This window comes from Ricinus communis, chromosome 4 (assembly GCF_019578655.1).
Source record: "Ricinus communis isolate WT05 ecotype wild-type chromosome 4, ASM1957865v1, whole genome shotgun sequence".
In the NCBI taxonomy this organism is placed as follows: Eukaryota; Viridiplantae; Streptophyta; class Magnoliopsida; order Malpighiales; family Euphorbiaceae; genus Ricinus; species Ricinus communis.
The window spans coordinates 20,392,976-20,412,139 of record NC_063259.1 but is presented as its reverse complement, the minus strand read 5'-3'; the positions used below and the strand labels follow the sequence as shown (position 1 = coordinate 20,412,139).

At 31.8% G+C, this 19,164-nt stretch overlaps 1 protein-coding gene and 1 non-coding gene across 2 annotated transcripts; one reads left to right on the top strand and one right to left on the bottom strand.

The window, feature by feature from the left end:
- Nucleotides 1–1,723: 1,723 nt before the first annotated feature.
- Nucleotides 1,724–1,830, bottom strand: LOC112536933. The gene has a single exon (XR_003080850.1). It is a non-coding gene; the product is annotated as a small nucleolar RNA R71 (small nucleolar RNA).
- Nucleotides 1,831–1,876: 46 nt separating this feature from the next.
- LOC125369859 lies at nt 1,877–3,637 on the top strand. The gene is made up of 3 exons (XM_048373130.1): nt 1,877–2,782; nt 3,161–3,325; nt 3,413–3,637. Exons 1-3 carry the CDS (start codon nt 1,877–1,879, stop codon nt 3,635–3,637), a joined length of 1,296 nt encoding a protein of 431 aa, XP_048229087.1.
- Nucleotides 3,638–19,164: the final 15,527 nt, after the last annotated feature.

The following is a 19,164-nucleotide window of genomic DNA, read 5'->3' as shown; positions in this document are numbered from 1 at the left end:
CAAAAACAAAGTCTTTTGGAGGAAGTGCAGAAATCTGTGCAGAAAACTACTGTCAACAAGTCGTGACCACGCCTTGCGTCCCATGAGCTGCTAAAAGATGTGAAAGAGAGCTTCGAAATTTTCAGAGATTAATTTATGGTGGACCTATCCCTAGTTAATTTCCTTTATTTTTGGAAGTGTTAGATTAATAGAACTTTCTTCCATGTATTTAGGGTTTTAATTTATTTAGATCACTCTTAATCTTATCCTTCCTTATAGGGATAAGATTAAATAGGAAGCATATTTCTTTTTTATAAGGATTCTACTATTAGGGTTTAGGGTTTTACTTCCTATATAAGGACGGCTAGATACTTTGAGCTAAATTATTCATATTCATATTCTTATTCTTCTTCTACTCTCTACAATTCTTGTGAATTCTTCTTTAATTCAAGTATTCTTTATTTCTTGTTCTTATTATTTATGAATTATTGATATTGATTGAACTGACGACTCAACTTTGATATTGATTTTTCTATTGCTAAACTTTGAGTTTGTGATCTGTAATTGTCATGAACGATTGACACAAGTAGCAAGGAGCTGGCTCATGTGTGTGTGATTACGGCTTATTCGAATTACATAGCTTGCATGATAGGCTCTAGGGAAATAAAGGAACAAGGTTTTCTCAATTGCAGTTATCTCAATTAAATTAATGTTGGTTTAGTCATTCTCATTATTCTTAATGCTATCATTAAGTTGATATGGAACGCTATCGTGCCCAGTTGACTAATGGTAAGTTTTGATTTGGATGTTGGGTTTGAGTCAATTATATTAGGAGAATTACACTTGTTGCGGCTTTTTCGAATAAGTAGACTAAGTACTTGAATAGAAGAATTGATATTTTAGCCTATGATCATGATTACAATTGGATGGAATTAGCACTCTTGAATTGGAAATTTGTTAAGATTGATTTTTATTTACTTTAATATTCAGCCTTCATTATTTTCTGCCTATTTATAATTTTGATTCAAACATTCAAAAACCCCCTTTTTATTTTACTTTGAGAAGCTATTCACATTGGTTCTCTTGGGATTCGACCTAGTTTCACTTTTTCTACAAATTAGTTTAAGAAAATCAGTAATTTATTTTGAAGGGCTTCGACAACCCGTTCAAATTTAGCGCCGTTGCCGGGGAACCTATTTTAGTTTCTCATTGATTAATTTATTTATTTATGACTCGTTCTTCTCAAGATATTGATTTGCAGTTTAATCTTGAAATTGAGAAGACAGCGCGCCAATTAAGAAATGAGACTAAGCAAAGAAAAAATTATCTCATAGAGGAAATAGACATAGCTATTGGCGACACATCTATTTTTCAAGAAGTTACAGAAAACATGGCGAACAGAACTCTCAAAGAGCTAGCTGCACCGGATTTACCTTTATGCATTACATTTCCTAATATTGCAGTAAATTTTGAATTAAAATATGGTTTAATTCACTTACTCCCTTCTTTTCATGGATGTGCAGGTGAAGATCCTCATAAACACTTGAAAGAATTCCATATTGTATGCTCCGGAATGAACTCACATGGTGTGACCGAAGAGCAAATAAATCTTAGAGCTTTTCCATTTTCTTTGAAGGATAAAGCAAAAGATTGGCTCTATTATCCACCCTCCGGTTCAATAATAACATGGAATGAGATGAAAAGATTGTTCTTAGATAAGTTCTTCCCTGCAACAAGAGCTGCCAACATCAAAAAAGAAATTTGTGGCATAACACAGTTCACTGGAGAAACGTTGTATGAATATTGGGAAAGGTTCAAGCAACTGTGTGCTAAATGCCCACATCATCAAATCTCTCCGCAACTCCTAATCTAATATTTCTATGAAGGATTATTGCCAATGGATAGGAGCATGATTGATGCAGCAAGTGGTGGAGCTTTGGTAGATAAGATGCCTGAAGAAGCCAAGCAATTAATTTCAAACATGGCCGAAAATTCTCAGCAATTTAGTACAAGGGCTGATGAAGCTACAAGGCGAGTTAATGAGGTAAGCACTAAAAATCTTGAAAATCAAATTTCTGATTTAACTGCTTTGGTTCGTCAAATGGCTGTAGGGCAATTACAAATGGCAAAAGTCTGTGGAATATGTTCGTTGCAAGGACATCCCACCGATATGTGTTCAACATTACAACAAGACTCCATACAAGAAGCTAACGCTCTAAGCGGATTTACTGGTCAATCTCAAAGGAAGTATGACCCCTTTTCTAATCATTACAATCCTAGATGGAGAGATCACCCGAATTTGAGCTATGGGAACCAAGGAGGACAACAAAAGTATCCTTTCCAGAATTTCAATAGACAACCTCAAGCTTCAAATTCAGGTATGTCTTTGGAAGATATTGTTCAAAATCTTGCTAACAATGCTCTTCAATTTCAACAGGAAACAAGGTCAAGCATTCAGAGTTTAGGCAATCAAATTACTCAACTGGCTACGTCGGTTAGTAAATTAGAGGCTCAAAATTCTAGAAAACTACCTTCACAACCAGAGATAAATCCAAAGGAGAATGTTAGTGCAATTTTTCTTAGAAGTGGAAAGGAGATTCCTTCAGGGTCGATTCTACTTAAAAAAAGTGAACCGAGCAAGGAAAAGGAAGAAAAAGAAGTTTCCTCTAAAGCATCACGTGGGGTAAAACTCAATCCTCCTCTATCTCTTTCATCTCACACTCCATTACCTCCTTTTCCTAGCAGATTAGCTAAGCCAAAAGAAGATGAGCAAGAAAAGGAGATCTTGGATACATTTAGAAAGGTGGAGATAAATATCTCATTATTGGATGCTATCAAGAAAATTCCTAAATATGCAAAGTTCTTGAAGGAATTATGCACAAACAAAAGAAGGATGAAGGAAAAGAAGAAAGTGGTGGTAAGTAAGAATGTGTCGGCCATCTTGCAAAAAAATATGCCCCAAAAATGCAAGGATCTAGGTATGTTTTCATTACCTTGTGTTATTGGTAATACGAAAATTGAGCGTGTCATGTTAGATTTAGGAGCTTCCATTAATGTCATGCCATTTTCTATCTATCAAGAATTGAAACTAAATAACTTGCAAAAGACTGGTGTAATGATTCAATTAGCTGATCATTCTTATATTCATCCCCTTGGAGTTGTTGAAGATGTTTTGGTGCAGGTTAATAAGCTCATGTTTCCTGTCGACTTTTACATTTTGGAAATGGATGGTAATTCCTCATTAAAATCAGTTTCGATTTTATTAGGACGACCATTCATGAAAACTGCTAAGACAAAAATTAATGTAGATGAGGGTACTCTCTCCGTAGAGTTTGATGGAGAGATTGTTAAATTTAATATTTTTAATGCAATGAAATATCCTAATAATTTACATTATCTTTGCTATATTGATGTAATTAATCCAATTGTGCAGGAAGTATTTGCAAAAGAAAATGTTAGTGATGAGCAAGAATTAGATGCACAATCTAATTTAGAAGTGGAAATTAGAAGCTTGGATTCGGATAAAATTTTCAAACTGAATGGTCATAGATTGAAGATCTTCTATGAGGGTGAAATTGCTTTATGTCTCATTAGTTTTCCATCGGATCACCCCACTTATTCGGATGACTCAAATATTATATCATTTCGTCGAGCATAACGACGTTAAACAATTGCGCTATTGGGAGGCAACCCAAATACTTGCTTTATTTTTTATTATTATTTTTTTTTCTTTCACTTAGTTTATTTTGTTTTTAGTTTTTAGTTTTTAATTTCTTTTATAAAAAAAAAAATTATTTTTTCTTTTTTCTTTTCTCTGGCAGGAGACTAATTTCTATAAGGCGTGACCACGCCTTGTTCCCAAACATCTCCTGTTCTCTAAAAAAAAAAAAAAAGACTGCACCAAAAAATTACAGAAGCTCACTTCTTACAAGGCGTGACCACGCCTTGTTCCAAGCTCGCTTTGTTTTGAAAACGCACTAAAAATTACGTGAAGCTCGCTTCTTACAAGGCGTGACCACGCCTTGTTCCAAGCCTTCTGTTTTGTTTTGATAAACCGCACTAAAAATTCTGACTCGCTTCTTACAAGGCGTGACCACGCCTTGTTCCAAGCCGCTCTGTTTTGTTTTGAAAACGCACCAAAAATTCGTCAGCATCTTACAAGGCGTGACCACGCCTTACTTCAAACCACTCTTCTTTTTATTTTTTATTATTTTTATTTAATTTATTTAATTTAATTAATTTTTTATTTTTTATTATTATTTAATTTTTATATTATTATTTAATTTTTAATTTTTAATTTTTATTATTATTATTATTATTATTATTATTTCTGTGGTTAAAAAAAAAAAGAGAGAGAGAGAGAGAAAAGAAAAGAGAACGTTTTATTTTGCCATAGCCACCAACGTTTTATTTTCTTTTGCAGCAGCCATCACCAAAACTTTCTATTTTCACTGGACGGTTCTACCTCCTTTCCCACCATCACCACTCACTTTTCAGTTCGAATTGCTCGCAAATCAGGGGAGTTTCATATTTCTTTTCATTTCTTTTATGAGCCATTTTCTTTTTGATATATTGAGGACAATGTATAGTTTAGGTGTGGGGGAGGAATATGATAATTATATGATTTCCTTTTCTTTTTAAAAATATTTTTTTTATGCTTATAATTAGGTATGCTTTAATTCATATGTTCTAATTCTTCTTTTGCAACCTTGAGTTTTATTTTGATAACCTGGAATACCATGTAAGTTAGAAATACATTTTTGGTTTGAATTTCAATGCATGAAAGGGGATAAGCATGATTAGTGTTTCTTTAAAACTATCCGAATGTATCTCATTAGTTTATTGATTGAAAAATGCACAAGACTTGATACAAATGTAAACATTCAAGTGAGCTTTTGAGCTAAAGAGCAGTTCATTATATTTTGCTCTAATTATTTTTTTTATTGAGTGTTATCAAACTAGTATGATTATTCTAGAACTTGCTTCTGAATTCATATTGAGACCACATTTTTGGATTGATGCTTTAATATGATAAGGGCAATTAGGATTAACCTGTTCTTAGACTCTTAAAATACCTACCGTGTTGATTTCCTTTTTAGTTAGCCACTTTGAGGCTATTTTCTATTTTCTTTTTTATTTTTAACATATGTTGTTTAACCCAAAACCTTTCGTTTGCTGCCTCTATTTTTCTATCCTTGTGAAGACAAGAAGGAAAGTGTTGCATGGTACAAATGAAACAACAAAAAAAAAAACAAGAAGAAGAGACAAAACAGGAAAAAAAAAAGAGGAAAAAAAAAAGTGAGAAAAGAAAGTTGATATTTATTCCTTTCATGAAAGAGGATAATTGGAGAAGTATTCATCAAATATATTGAATTGAATTATTACATGTTATTTCTCTAAGATTTTTAATGCTAATATAAAATGTGGGAATAAATCTCAAAGTTTTTGTAGTATGTTTCATGGATGTGGCATAAGTTATCATGCAAGAATCTAATCTTTTTGTCTTGATTATGAAACATCTCAGCTCTTCCTTTATCACACCCTTTCCTAAGCCCCATTACAACCCTTGTAAAGTCCCTTTGATTTTTGCATCTAATTCATGTGTAGTGGTGGAGACTTGATTCATTAGCAAGCTTATGGTAATAACATGCTTTGTTTTGATTCCGAGAGTAAATGCACCCTAAACACTTTGAGAGTATTGAGTGAAACCATGTGAAGGTGTTAAGTCTCGTTGCTTTGATTTTGATGAATTATTAAGATACCTGTTCTTTTATAAAATTTATCCTATGAGTGCTAATCTCTTGATTGTCATTATTATTGAACTCATTAATGTATGTTTAATTTGTTTGGTATTTGAGGAGATTAAAAGAGATGAAAGGAAGGTTAAAAGGAGAATTGGTATGTTGAATTGAGGTATGCTTGAGGACAAGCATAAAATAGGTGTGGGGGAATTTGATAGGTCAAAAATAGTTATATTTATTGTGTTTAATTCCTTTGCGATTTAGTTGAATAATGTACTTAATTATGGAAATTATGTTTATTCTGACTTAGGTGATGAAATATCAAGGATGGAGCAAAATCCAGCCTAAAGACATGTTTTAAGTCATCATTTTGTCAAAAACAAAGTCTTTTGGTGGAAGTGCAGAAATCTGTGCAGAAAACTACTGTCAACAAGGCGTGACCACGCCTTGCGTCCCATGAGCTGCTAAAAGATGTGAAAGAGAGCTTCGAAATTTTCAAAGATTAATTTATGGTGGACCTATCCCTAGTTAATTTCCTTTATTTTTGGAAGTGTTAGATTAATAAAACTTTCTTCCATGTATTTAGGGTTTTAATTTATTTAGATCACTCTTAATCTTATCCTTCCTTATAGGGATAAGATTAAATAGGAAGCATATTTCTTTTTTTTATAAGGATTCTACTATTAGGGTTTAGTGTTTTACTTCCTATATAAGGACGGCTAGATACTTTGAGCTAAATTATTCATATTCATATTCTTATTCTTCTTCTACTCTCTACAATTCTTGTGAATTCTTACTCCACCATGAGTGGCTAAGTTTTTAGTTTCTAATTCAAGAGTGAATAAATTCCAATTGTGATTTTGTGAGGCTTTGTGCTTAACAGAATTCTTCTTTAATTCAAGTATTCTTTATTTCTTGTTCTTATTATTTATGAATTATTGATATTGATTGAACTGACGACTCAACTTTGATATTGATTTTTCTATTGCTAAACTTTGAGTTTGTGATCCGTAATTGTCATGACCGATTGAACAAGTAGCAAGGAGCTGGCTCATGTGTGTGTGATTACGGCTTATTCGAATTACATAGCTTGCATGATAGGCTCTAAGGAAATAAAGGAACAAGGTTATTTCAATTACAGTTATCTCAATTAAATTAATGTTGGTTTAGTCATTCTCATTATTCTTAATGCTATCATTAAGTTGATATGGAACGCTATTGTGCCCAGTTGACTAATGGTAAGTTTTGATTTGGATGTTGGGTTCGAGTCAATTATATTAGGAGAATTACACTTGTTGTGACTTTTTCGAATAAGTAGACTAAGTACTTGAATAGAAGAATTGATATTTTAGCCTATGATCATGATTACAATTGGATGGAATTAGCACTCTTGAATTGGAAATTTGTTAAGATTGATTTTTATTTACTTTAATATTCAGCCTTCATTATTTTCTGCCTATTTATAATTTTGATTCAAACATTCAAAAACCCCCCTTTTATTTTACTTTGAGAAGCTATTCACATTGGTTCTCTTGGGATTCGACCTGGTTTCACTTTTTCTACAAATTAGTTTAAGAAAATCAGTAATTTATTTTGAAGGGCTTCGACAACCCGTTCATTCATAAATTTACACATTTTATGGGGTTATTTTCTTATATCGACAAATATACTCCTTTTACGGGGTTGTTTTCTCATACTAAAAAATTTACCCTTCTACGAGGCTGTTTTCTCAGACTCGCAATTACGCTACTTTTATGGGGTTGTCTTCTCTTATTCATAAATATACACGTTTTATGGGCTTACTTTCTTATATTGATAAATATACTACTTTTACCGGGTTGTCTTCTCATATTTATAAATATACACGTTTTACGTGGTTATTTTCTTATATTGATAAATATACCACTTTTACGGGATCATTTTCTCATATTAACGTTTTAGCACTATTACGAGTTTGGTTTCTCAGACTCATAATTATACACGTTTTACGGGGTTATTTTCTTATATCGATAAATATATATCGATTGTACGGGATCGTTTTCTCATATTAAATTATTAGCACTATTATTGAGTTGTTTTGTCAAATTCATAAATCTACACATTTTACGGGGTTATTTTTCTTATATCGACAAATATACCCCTTTTATGAGGTTGTTTTCTCATTGTATAAAATTAACCCATTTAAGGGTTTATTTTCTCATACTCACAAATATACCATAATTACAGGGTTATTTTCTTCGAGATTGATAAATATCCCCGTATTACGAGGTTGTTTTCTCATATTAAAAAATTTACCACTTCTACGAGGCTGTTTTGTTAGACTCGCAATTACACTACTTTTACGGGGTTACTTTCTTATATTGATAGATATACCACTTTTACAGGATCGTTTTCTCATATAAAATTATTAGCACTATTATGTTGTTGTTTTATAAAATTCATAAACTTACACGTTTTACCGGGTTACTTTCTTATATCGACAAATATACCCTTTTATGGGGTTGTTTTCTCATACTCACAAATATACCAAAATTACGGGGTTATTTTCTTATATCGACAAATATACCCCTTTTACGGGGTTGTTTTCTCGTATTATAAAATTAACCCATTTAAGGGGTTGTTTTCTCATACTCACAAATATACCAAAATTACGGGGCCCGTGACCAGCACTAGGGAATGGGTAGGCGTAAGGCTACCGAATCCTGTAGTAAGCCTGACACTCACTAACTCTATTAAATCTCATCTCATTTTACTGATCCCATAATTTATCTTAACTGTTAAATCTTACATAATTAATTTGGTCTGCCAGAAGAATTAGGCGAGGCCCAAAACTACAGAAAATTACAATTGATACGCCTACTATTTCTACTGCGGAGAATCTAAGATTTTACAAATTAACATACCAAATCAAATACACCACCCGATGATGAAGGAGTCGGGTTACTAGATAAGGGTCGCGGGAAGACTAACAGTCATGGATATGAAAAACAGTAAAATTGAGACTGTCAGTCTCGAGAGTGAGTTAAAATCATATATCTAAAAACAGTTGCAAACACTTCAATAATACATTTATTTAATTTGAAATAAATACTAAGTCATGCAAAAATTAAACGTGTCATGCCATGCTTGAATAAAATAATTTTCACACACAACGGGACGGAGTACTTCAGTAGAACTCTAATCCCAGCACTAACATCACGATCAATCTCAATACTGACATCTCGACTAACCTTAACTCTAGCATCTTGACTAATCTCATTTCAACAGAACTGGCGCCCGAAGAGCGAAGCTCGACTAGGGTCATTAACTCCAGTCCGGTCACTTAATGTTCGCTATCAGCCTTAGCCTTTCGGCTCTCTTATTCCAATAAGACTGGCGCCTAGAGAGCGAAGCTTGACCAGGGACCTTACCTCTAGTCTGATCACTTAGGTTTCCAAATAAGCCGACGCCCAGAGAGCAATGCTCGACCAGGGACCTTTACTCCGGCAACCACACTCTACTAAGCCCAGAGAGCGATGCTCGACCAGGGCAAGTCCTAATCTTTTCTTTTTAAATTTACCTATTTACCCTTTCCCATCACTCTCGGATTTATATCGGAACACTCATCAAACTCTTATGTTCTACTGCCGTCCTATCCCGAGTCATCATGCAATGATAAAATCAATGATAAAGGAAGAACATACATAAATAGTAATTAAAAAGCATAATACATATGAATAATAATTAAATTAATAATTAAACTTGCAATAAAATAATCACAATAGCAAATCAAAAATTTATACATGACACGTGCATAACCGATATATGACTTTAACTCACAGCTTTGGCAACCTCATATTATAAAATTAACACATTTAAGGAGTTGTTTTCTCATACTCACAAATATACCAAAATTACGGGGATATTGTCTCCGATTGACAAATTTCCTCGAATTACGGTGTTGTTCTCCCATATTAAAAAATTTACCCTTTCTATGATGTTGTTTTCTCATACTCGCAATTACGCTACTTTTACGGGATTATTTTCTCAGATTCATAAATATACATGTTTTACGGTGTTATTTTCTTATATTGATAAATATACCACTTTTACGAGATGATTTTCTCATATTAAATTATTAGCACTATTACGGAGTTGTTTTCTCAGACTCGTAATTACACTACTTTTAAGGGGTTGTTTTTTCATATTCATAAATATACACATTTTACGGGGTTAGTTTCTTATATCCACAAATATACCGATTTTACGGGGTCGTTTTCTCAAATTAAATTATTAGCATTATTATGGGGTTCTTTTGTCAAGTTCATAAATTTACAGGTTTTACAGGGTTAATTTCTTACACCGACAAATATACCCCTTTTTCGGTGTTGTTTTCTAATATTATAAAATTAACCCATTTAAGGGTTTGTTTTCTCATACTCACAAATATACCAAATTATGGGGTTATTTTCTCTGATTGATAAATATCCCCGCATTACGGGGTTGTTTTCTCATATTAAAAAAATTTACCCCTTCTACGAAGCTATTTTCTCGGACTCGCAATTACACTACTTTAACTGGGTTGTTTTCTCAGATTCATAAATATGCACGTTTTACAGGGTTATTTTCTTATATTGATAGATATCACGCTTTTATAGGATCGTTTTCTCATATTAAAATATTAGCACTATTATGGTGTTGTTTTGTAAAATTCATAAATATACACATTTTACCGGATTATTTTCATATCGACAAATATACTCCTTTTATGGGGTTGTTTTCTCATATTATAAAATTAACCCATTTTTAAGGGGTTATTTTCTCATACTTATAAATATACCAAAATTACGGGGTTATCTTCTCTGATTTATAAATATCGTCGTATTACGGGATTGTTTTCTCATATTAAAAAATTTAACCCTTCTACAAGGCTGTTTTCTCAGACTCACAATTACACTACTTTTACGGGGTTGTTTTATCAGATTCATAAATATACACGTTTTACGTGGCTATTTTCTTATATTGATAAATATAACACTTTTATGGGGTCGTTTTCTCATACAAAGTTATTAGCACTATTATGGGGTTGTTTTATCAAATTCATAAGTTTACACGTTTACTGGGTTATTTTCTTACATCGACAAATATACCCCTTTTACGGGGTTGTTTTCTCATACTCATAAATATACCAAAATTACGAGGTTATTTACTCCGATTGATAAATATCCCCATATTACGGGGTTGTTTTCTCATATTAAAAAATTTACCCCTCCTACGAGGATGTTTTCTCAGACTCGCAAATACACTACTTTTACGGGGTTATTTTCTCATATTCATAAATATACACGTTTTACGGGGTTATTTTCTTATATCGATAAATATACCGCTTTTACGGAGTCGTTTTCTCATATTAAATTATTAGCACTATTATAGAGTTGTTTTGTCAAATTCATAAATTTACACGTTTACGGGGTTATTTTTTATATCACCAACTATACCCCTTTTACTGGGTTGTTTTCTCATATTATGAAATTAACCCATTTAAGGAGTTGTTTTCGTATACTCACAAATATACTAAAATTACGGGGTTATTTTCTCCGATTGATAAATATCGCTATATTACGGGGTTGTTTTCTCATATTAAAAAATTTACCCCTTGTACGAGGCTGTTTTCTCAAACTCGCAATTACACTACTTTTACGGGGTTGTTTTCTCAGATTCATAAATATACCCGTTTTACGGGGTTACTTTCTTATATTGATAAGTATAGCACTTTTACGGGGTCGTTTTCTCATATTAAATTATTAGCACTATTGTGGGGTTGTTTTATCAAATTCATAAATTTACACGTTTTACAGGGTTATTTTCTTATATCGACAAATATACTCCTTTTACGGGGTTGTTTTCTCATACTTACAAATATATCAAATTTACGGGTTTATTTTCTCCGATTGTTAAATATCCCCGTATTACCATTTTGTTCTCTCATATTAATAAATTTACCCCTTCTACAAGCCTGTTTTCTCAGACTAGCAATTACCCTACTTTTACGGGGTTATTTTCTTAGATTAATAAATATACCCGTTATACAGGGTTATGTTCTTATATTGATAAATATACCACTTTTACATGGTCATTTTCTCATATTAAATTATTAGCACTACTATGGGGATGTTTTGTCAAATTCATAAATTTACACGTTTTACGGGACTATTTTCTTATATCGACAAATATACGCCTTTTACGGGGTTGTTTTCTTATACTTACAAATAAACCAAAATTACGGGGTTATTTTCTCCGATTGATAAATATCCCCATATTACGAGGTTGTTTTCTCATACTAAAAAATTTACCCCTTCTACGAGGATGTTTTCTCAGACTCACAATTACACTACTTTTACGGGGTTATTTTCTTAGATTCATATATATATACATGTTTTATGAGGTTGTTTTCTGATATCGATAAATGCACCAGTTTTACAGGGTCGTTTTCTCATATTAAATTATTAGCACTATTATAGAGTTGTTTTGTCAAATTCATAAATTTACACGTTTTACGGGATTATTTTCTTGTATCGACAAATATACCCCTTTTACGGTGTTGTTTTCTCATATTATAAAATTAACTCATTTAAGGGGTTGTTTTCTCATACACACAAATATACCAAAATTACGGGGTTATTTTCTTCAATTGATAAATATCCCCGTATTACGGGGTTGTTTTCTCATATTAAAAAAATTTACCCCAATATTCAGGAGATCCTTTCCCCGAACCCATACGTGTTTCCGTAGGTCTTAATGTAACTGGTTTGTCGGGAAATATGCGTACCCATATTTTTCCACCGCGGCGTGCATTTCGTGTCATTGCCCGTCGTCCCGCTTCTATTTGTCTAGATGTAATCCAAGGGGGTTCAAGTGCCTGAAGTGCATATTTGCCGAAACAAATACGATTACCTCGAAAAGCTATTCCTTTCATTCTTCCTCTATGTTATTTACGGAATCGGGTTCTTTTTGGGTTATAGTTGATGGTTATTTCTCAATTCCATCTCTACTACAGAACCGGACATGAGAATTTCTTCTCATCTAGCTCCTCGCGAATGAAATGTATTTATATGTGTTTGATGAATAATATACTAAATCATGGGATTCTTTAAGATTTCACTTAATTTATTTACTTAATCTAATCTATTTCTAATCTATTTATTAGATTATTTTCTATTTTATTAGATTATTAGAATAGAAATAGAAATTGGTATATATATATATATATATATATATATATATATATAATTATGATATCAGATTGCTAAAATTTAGAAATCCAATAATATAAAAAATTTCGCGGGCGAATATTCACTCTTTCAATATTTATTTTATTTGTTTTGTAGAGCTAATCCACAATCCTTCAGAATAAATGGATTGTCTTTTGGTTCCTTTCGCTATCCTCCCAATAAATCATTAAGATTTGTTTTCAATAAAATCTTATATATTTACAGGTTTCGTTGTTCCCATCGCTTCTCCATTAATGGTTAGGTCTTAATTTTACAATGGAGCCCCTAATTTGATTTGTTCTTGAGTCAATCTTCTCAGTCTTTATTGGCTCGAGGCTCTTGATTTTTTTTATGAATGAATTAATTTCATTATAGATCAATTGGTATTGATGCTTTAGTACATTAGCCTTTATCTGATGATTCATAGACCTTACATATCGGAATCATAGATCATTGATATTTTTTTCTCTCTTTCTTTCACCCTTCCATTTATCCGCATAATTTTTATTTTGATTTACAACTCTTAATCAAATCAGATTGGTTTTTCTTTTGTTTTTTGTTTTATTTATGCAAAAAGGATTTTAATTGCTCCAATAATAAATAAAAATATGAGCAATATATCATATCTTGAATCTTTCCTTGGATCTAGATAATGTAAAGCGATGAGTTGGTTATTAGTTGTATTTGGTTATTAGTTTTATATTTATACTTATTAGTTCATAGTATGAGTCAGTCCTTTTTTTTAATCCCGAACCTAAAAAACCAATGAGTCACACACTAAGCATAGCAATTATATCAAATTATCAATCGAATTTTTTATTTTATTCAACCCTATAGAAATATAATTCGAATTGATTCTTTTTTTTAATAATAATAAAAAAAAGAATCAAAGAGTTTGTCATTTTTGTTTTATCAATAGATAGAATGTAAAGACAAGTCAAGTAAGGGTTTATTATTTTTTGTCTAGAAATGTCCAAATTTTTATGCCTAATACCCCATAAATTGTTCTAACTGTATATGAACAATAATCAATTTTAGCCCGAATGGTTTATAGAGGAACCCTACCCTCTCTAATCCACTCGACGCGTGCAATTTCTTTTCCGTCAAGACGCCCCGCAATTTGTACTTGAATTCCTTTTGTATCCGCCTGTTCAGTTAATTCAATAGCTTTTTTCATTGCTTTGCGAAATGAAACTCTATTCTTTAATTGCCCGGCTATAAATTCTGCAAGAATATTAGGGTGCCCATAAGAGTTTGAAATTCTTGTAATAGAAATATTGAGTTTTCGGTTCACACAATTTAGTTCTTTTTGTACATTTATCTGTAATTCCTCGATTCGTTTAGGTTTACTTTCTATTGATAATTTTGTGAATCCCATATATATTATTACTTGAATCACATCAATTCTTTTTTGAATCTCTATACATGCAATTCCCTCAACACCAGAAGATATTTTTGTATTGTTTTTTACATAATTCTTGATACAGTTTCTTATTTTTTTATCTTCTTGTAGACCCTCAGAGTAATGTTTTGGTTGAGCAAACCAAAGAGAATAATGACTTTGGGTTGTACCAAGTTGGAAACCAAGTGGATTTATTTTTTGTTCCATAATCCCCCACTACGAGGCTGTTTTCTAAAACTCGCAATTACACTACTTTTACGGGGTTGTTTTCTCATATTCATAAATATACCCATTTTCCGGCGTTATTTTCTTATATTGGTAAATATACCACTTTTACGGGGTCATTTTCTCATATTAAATTATTAGCACTATTATGGGGTTGTTTTCTCATATGAAAAGATTTACCCCTTATACTAGGTTGTTTTCTCAGACTCGCACTTATATTACTTTTACGGGGTTGTTTTCTCAGATTCATAAATATACATGTTTTACGAGATTATTTTTTATATTTATAAATATACCACTTTACTGGGTTGTTTTCTCATATTATAAAATTAACCCATTTAAGGGGTTGTTTTCTCATACTCACAAATCTAGCAAAACTCCTAGGTTATTTTCTTTGATTGCTAAATATCCCCATATTACGGGGTTATTTTCTCATATTAAAAAATTTACCCGTTCTACAAGGCTGTTTTTTCAGACTCGTAATTGCACTACTTTTACGGGATTGTTTTCTTATATCCATAAATATACACGTTTTACTGGGTTATATTCTTATATTGATAAACAAACCATTTTTACGGGGTCGTTTTCTCAAATTAAATTATTAGCACTATTATGGGGTTGTTTAGTCAAATTCATAAATTTACACGTTTTACGAGGTTATTTTATTGTATCGACAAATATACTCCTTTTACGGGGTTATTTTCTACGATTGATAAATATCTTTATATTACGGGGTTGTTTTCTCATATTAAAAAATCTGCCCCTTCTACAAGGCTATTTTCTCACACTCGCAATTACACTAATTTTTTACGGGGTTGTTTGCTCAGATTCATAAATTTACACGTTTTATGGGGTTAATTTCTTATATGGTTAAATATACCACTTTTACGGGGTTGTTTTCTCTTTTTAAATTATTAGCACTATCATGGGGTTGTTTTGTCATATTCATAAATATACACGCTTTACGGGGTTATTTTGTTATATCGACAAATATACCCCTTTTATGGGGTTGTTTTCTCATCTTATAAAATTAACCAAAATTATCGGGTTATTTTCTCCGAAAGATAAATATCCTCGTATTACAGGGTTGTTTTCTCATATTAAAAAATTTAGCACTATTATGGGGTTGTTTTCTCAAATTCATAAATATACACATTTTACAGGGTTATTTTCTTATATTGACAAATGTACCAGTTTTACGGAGTTGTTTTCTCATATTGTAAAATTAACCCGTTTATGGTGTTGTTTTCTCAAACTCATAAATATACCAAAATTACGGGGTTATTTCCTACGATTGATAAATATCTCCGTATTACAGTGTTGTTTTCTCATATTAAAAAATTTACCCCTTCTACGAGGCTGTTTTCTCTGACTCGCAATTACACTAATTTTACGGGGTTGTTTTCTAAGATTCATAAATATACACGTTTTATGGGTTTACTTTCTTATGTCGATAAATATATCACTTTTACAGGTTGTTTTCTCATATTAAATTATTAGCACTATTATAGGGCTGTTTTGAAAATTCAAAAAGTTACACATTTTACCGAATTATTTTCTCATACTCACAAATATACCAAAATTACGGGGTTATTTTCTCCGATTGATAAATATCACCGTATAATGGGGTCATTTTCTCATATTAAATTATTAGCACTATTGTGGGGTTATTTAGTCAAATTCATAAATTTACACGTTTTACGGGGTTAGTTTCTCATATCGATAAATATACCCCTTTTACGGGGTTGTTTTCTTATACTTTAAAATTAACCCATTTAAGGGGTTGTTTTTCTATACTCACAAATATACCAATATTATGTGGGTTATTTTCTCCGATTGATAAATATCCCCCCGTTACGGGGTTCTTTTCTAATATTTATAAATATCTCTTACGGGGTTCTTTGCTCATATTAAAAAATTTACCCCTTCTACGAGGCTGTTTTCTCGGACTCGCAATTACACTACTTTTATGGGGTTGTTTTCTCAGATTCATAATATACACGTTTTATGACATTATTTTCTTATATTGATAAATATACCACTTTTATGGGGTCATTTTCTCTTATTAAATTATTAGCACTATTATGGGGTTGTTTTCTCAAATTTATAAATATACACGTTTTACGAGGTTATTTTCTTATATCGACAAATATATCCCTTTTACGGGATTGTTTTCTCATACTCACAAACATTCCAAAATTACGGGGTTAATTTCTCCGATTGATAAATATCCCCATATTACGTGGTTGTTTTCTCATATTAAAAATTTACGCCTTCTACGAGGCTGTTTTCTCAGACTCGTAATTACACTACCTTTACGGGGTTGTTTTCTCATATTCATAAATATACACGTTTTACGGGGTTATTTTCTTATATTGATAAATATACCACTTTTACACGGTCGTTTTCTCATATTAAATTATAAGCATTATTGTGGGGTTGTTTTCTCAAATTCATAAATATACACGTTTTATAGGGTTATTTTCTTATATCGATAAATATACCCCATTTACGGGGATCTGTCCTCATATTATAAAATTAGCCCATTTAATTTGTTGTTTTCTCATACTCACAAATACACAAAAATTACCGGGTTATTTTCTCTGATTGATAAATATCCCCGTATTACAGGGTCATTTTCTCATATTAAATTATTAGCACTATTATGGAGTTGTTTTGTCAAATTCAAAAGTTTACACATTTTACGGGGTTATTTTCTATTATCGACAAATACACCCCTTTTACGGGGTTATTTTCTCATACTCTAAAATTCACCCATATATCTTTCAACATGAGAAAATAACTCCAAAAAAGTGATATATTTTTTAATACGAGAAAACAACCCTGTAAATGGGGTATATTTGTCAATATTAGAAAACAACTCTGTAAGAGGGGTATATTTATCAATATTAGAAAATAACCTCGTAAGTGGGGTATATTTTTCAACATGAGAAAACAACCCCAGAAAAGTGTTATATTTGTCAATACTAGAAAACAACCCCGTATCAGGGGTATATTTATCAATGTTAGAAAATAACCCTGTAAGAGGGATATATTTGTCAATATGAGAAAACAACCCCGTAATAGGGGTATATTTATCAATATTAGAAAACAACCCCGTAAGAGGGGTATGTTTGTCAATATTAGAAAACAACCCCGTAAGAGCAGTATATCTTTCAACATTAGAAAATAACCCCAAAAAAGTGGTATATTTTTTAATACGAGAAGACAACCCCGTAATAGGGGTATATTTGTCAGTATCACAAAGCAACCCCTGTAAGAGGAGTATATTAGTCAATATTAGAAAACAACCCCGTAAGAGGGGTATATCTTTCAACATGAGAGAACAACCCTAAAAAGGTGGTATATTTATCAACAAGAGAAAACAACCCTGCGAGAGGGGTATATTTGTCAATATTAGAAAACAACCCCGTAAGAGGGGTATATCTTTCAATATTATATTTATCAATATAAGAAAATAACCCCGTAAAATGTGTATATTTATGAATTTGAGAAACCAACCCCGTAAAAGTAGTGTAATTGCGAGTTTGAGAAAATAGCCTCATAGAAGGGGTAAATTTTTTAATATGAGAAAAAGCCCCCGTAATACGGAGATCTTTATCAATCAGAGAAAATAACCCCATAATTTTTGGTATATTTGTGAGTATGAGAAAACAACCCCTTAAATGGGTTAATTTTATAATATGAGAAAACAACCACATAAAAGGGGTACATTTGTCGATATAAGAAATAACCCTGTAAAACGTGTATATATATGAATTTGACAAAACAACCCCATAATAATGCTAATAATTTAATATGATAAAATGACCCCATAAAATTGGTGTATTTATCAATATAAGAAAATAACCCCGTAAAACGTGTATATTTATGAATCTGAGAAAACAATCCCCTAACAGTAGTGTAATTTTGAGTCTGAGAAAACAGCCTCGTAGACGGGGTGAATTTTTTAATATGAGAAAACAACCCCGTAAGAGGGGTATATTTATAAATATTAGAAAACAACCTCGAAATACAGTGATATTTATCAATCGGAGAAAATAACCCCGTGAGTTTGGTATGTTTTTGAGTATGAGAAACCAATCTCTTAAATGGATTAATTTTAGAATATGAGAAAACAACCCCTAAAAGGGGTATATTTGTCGATATAAGAAAATAACCCCGTAAAACATGTATATTTATGAATTTGACAAAACAACCCCATAATAGTGCTAATAATTTAATATGAGAAAACGATCCCATAAAATTGGTTTATCTATCAATATAAGAAAATAACCCCGTAAAACGTGTATATTTATGAATCTGAGAAAATAACCCCGTAATAGTGCTAATAATTTAATATGAGAAAACGACCCTGTAAAAGTGATATATTAGTCAACATAAGAAAATAACTCCGTAAAAAATTTAATAATTATGAACTTGAGAAAACTACCTCGTAAAAGTAGTGTAATTGCGAGTCTGAGAAAACAGCCTCGTAAAAGGGGTAAATTTTTTAATATGAGAAAACAACCCCGTAATACGGGGATATTTATCAATTGGATAAAAT

Bases quoted from the DNA above. Each gene is read 5' to 3' on its own strand.
- LOC125369859 (XM_048373130.1), top strand. From the start codon at position 1,877: ATGGATAGGAGCATGATTGATGCAGCAAGTGGTGGAGCTTTGGTAGAT. The intron at 2,783-3,160 runs GTGGAGATAAAT...GTTTTGGTGCAG, and splicing joins TCTTGGATACATTTAGAAAG to GTTAATAAGCTCATGTTTCC. The intron at 3,326-3,412 runs GTTAAATTTAAT...CCAATTGTGCAG, and splicing joins TAGAGTTTGATGGAGAGATT to GAAGTATTTGCAAAAGAAAA.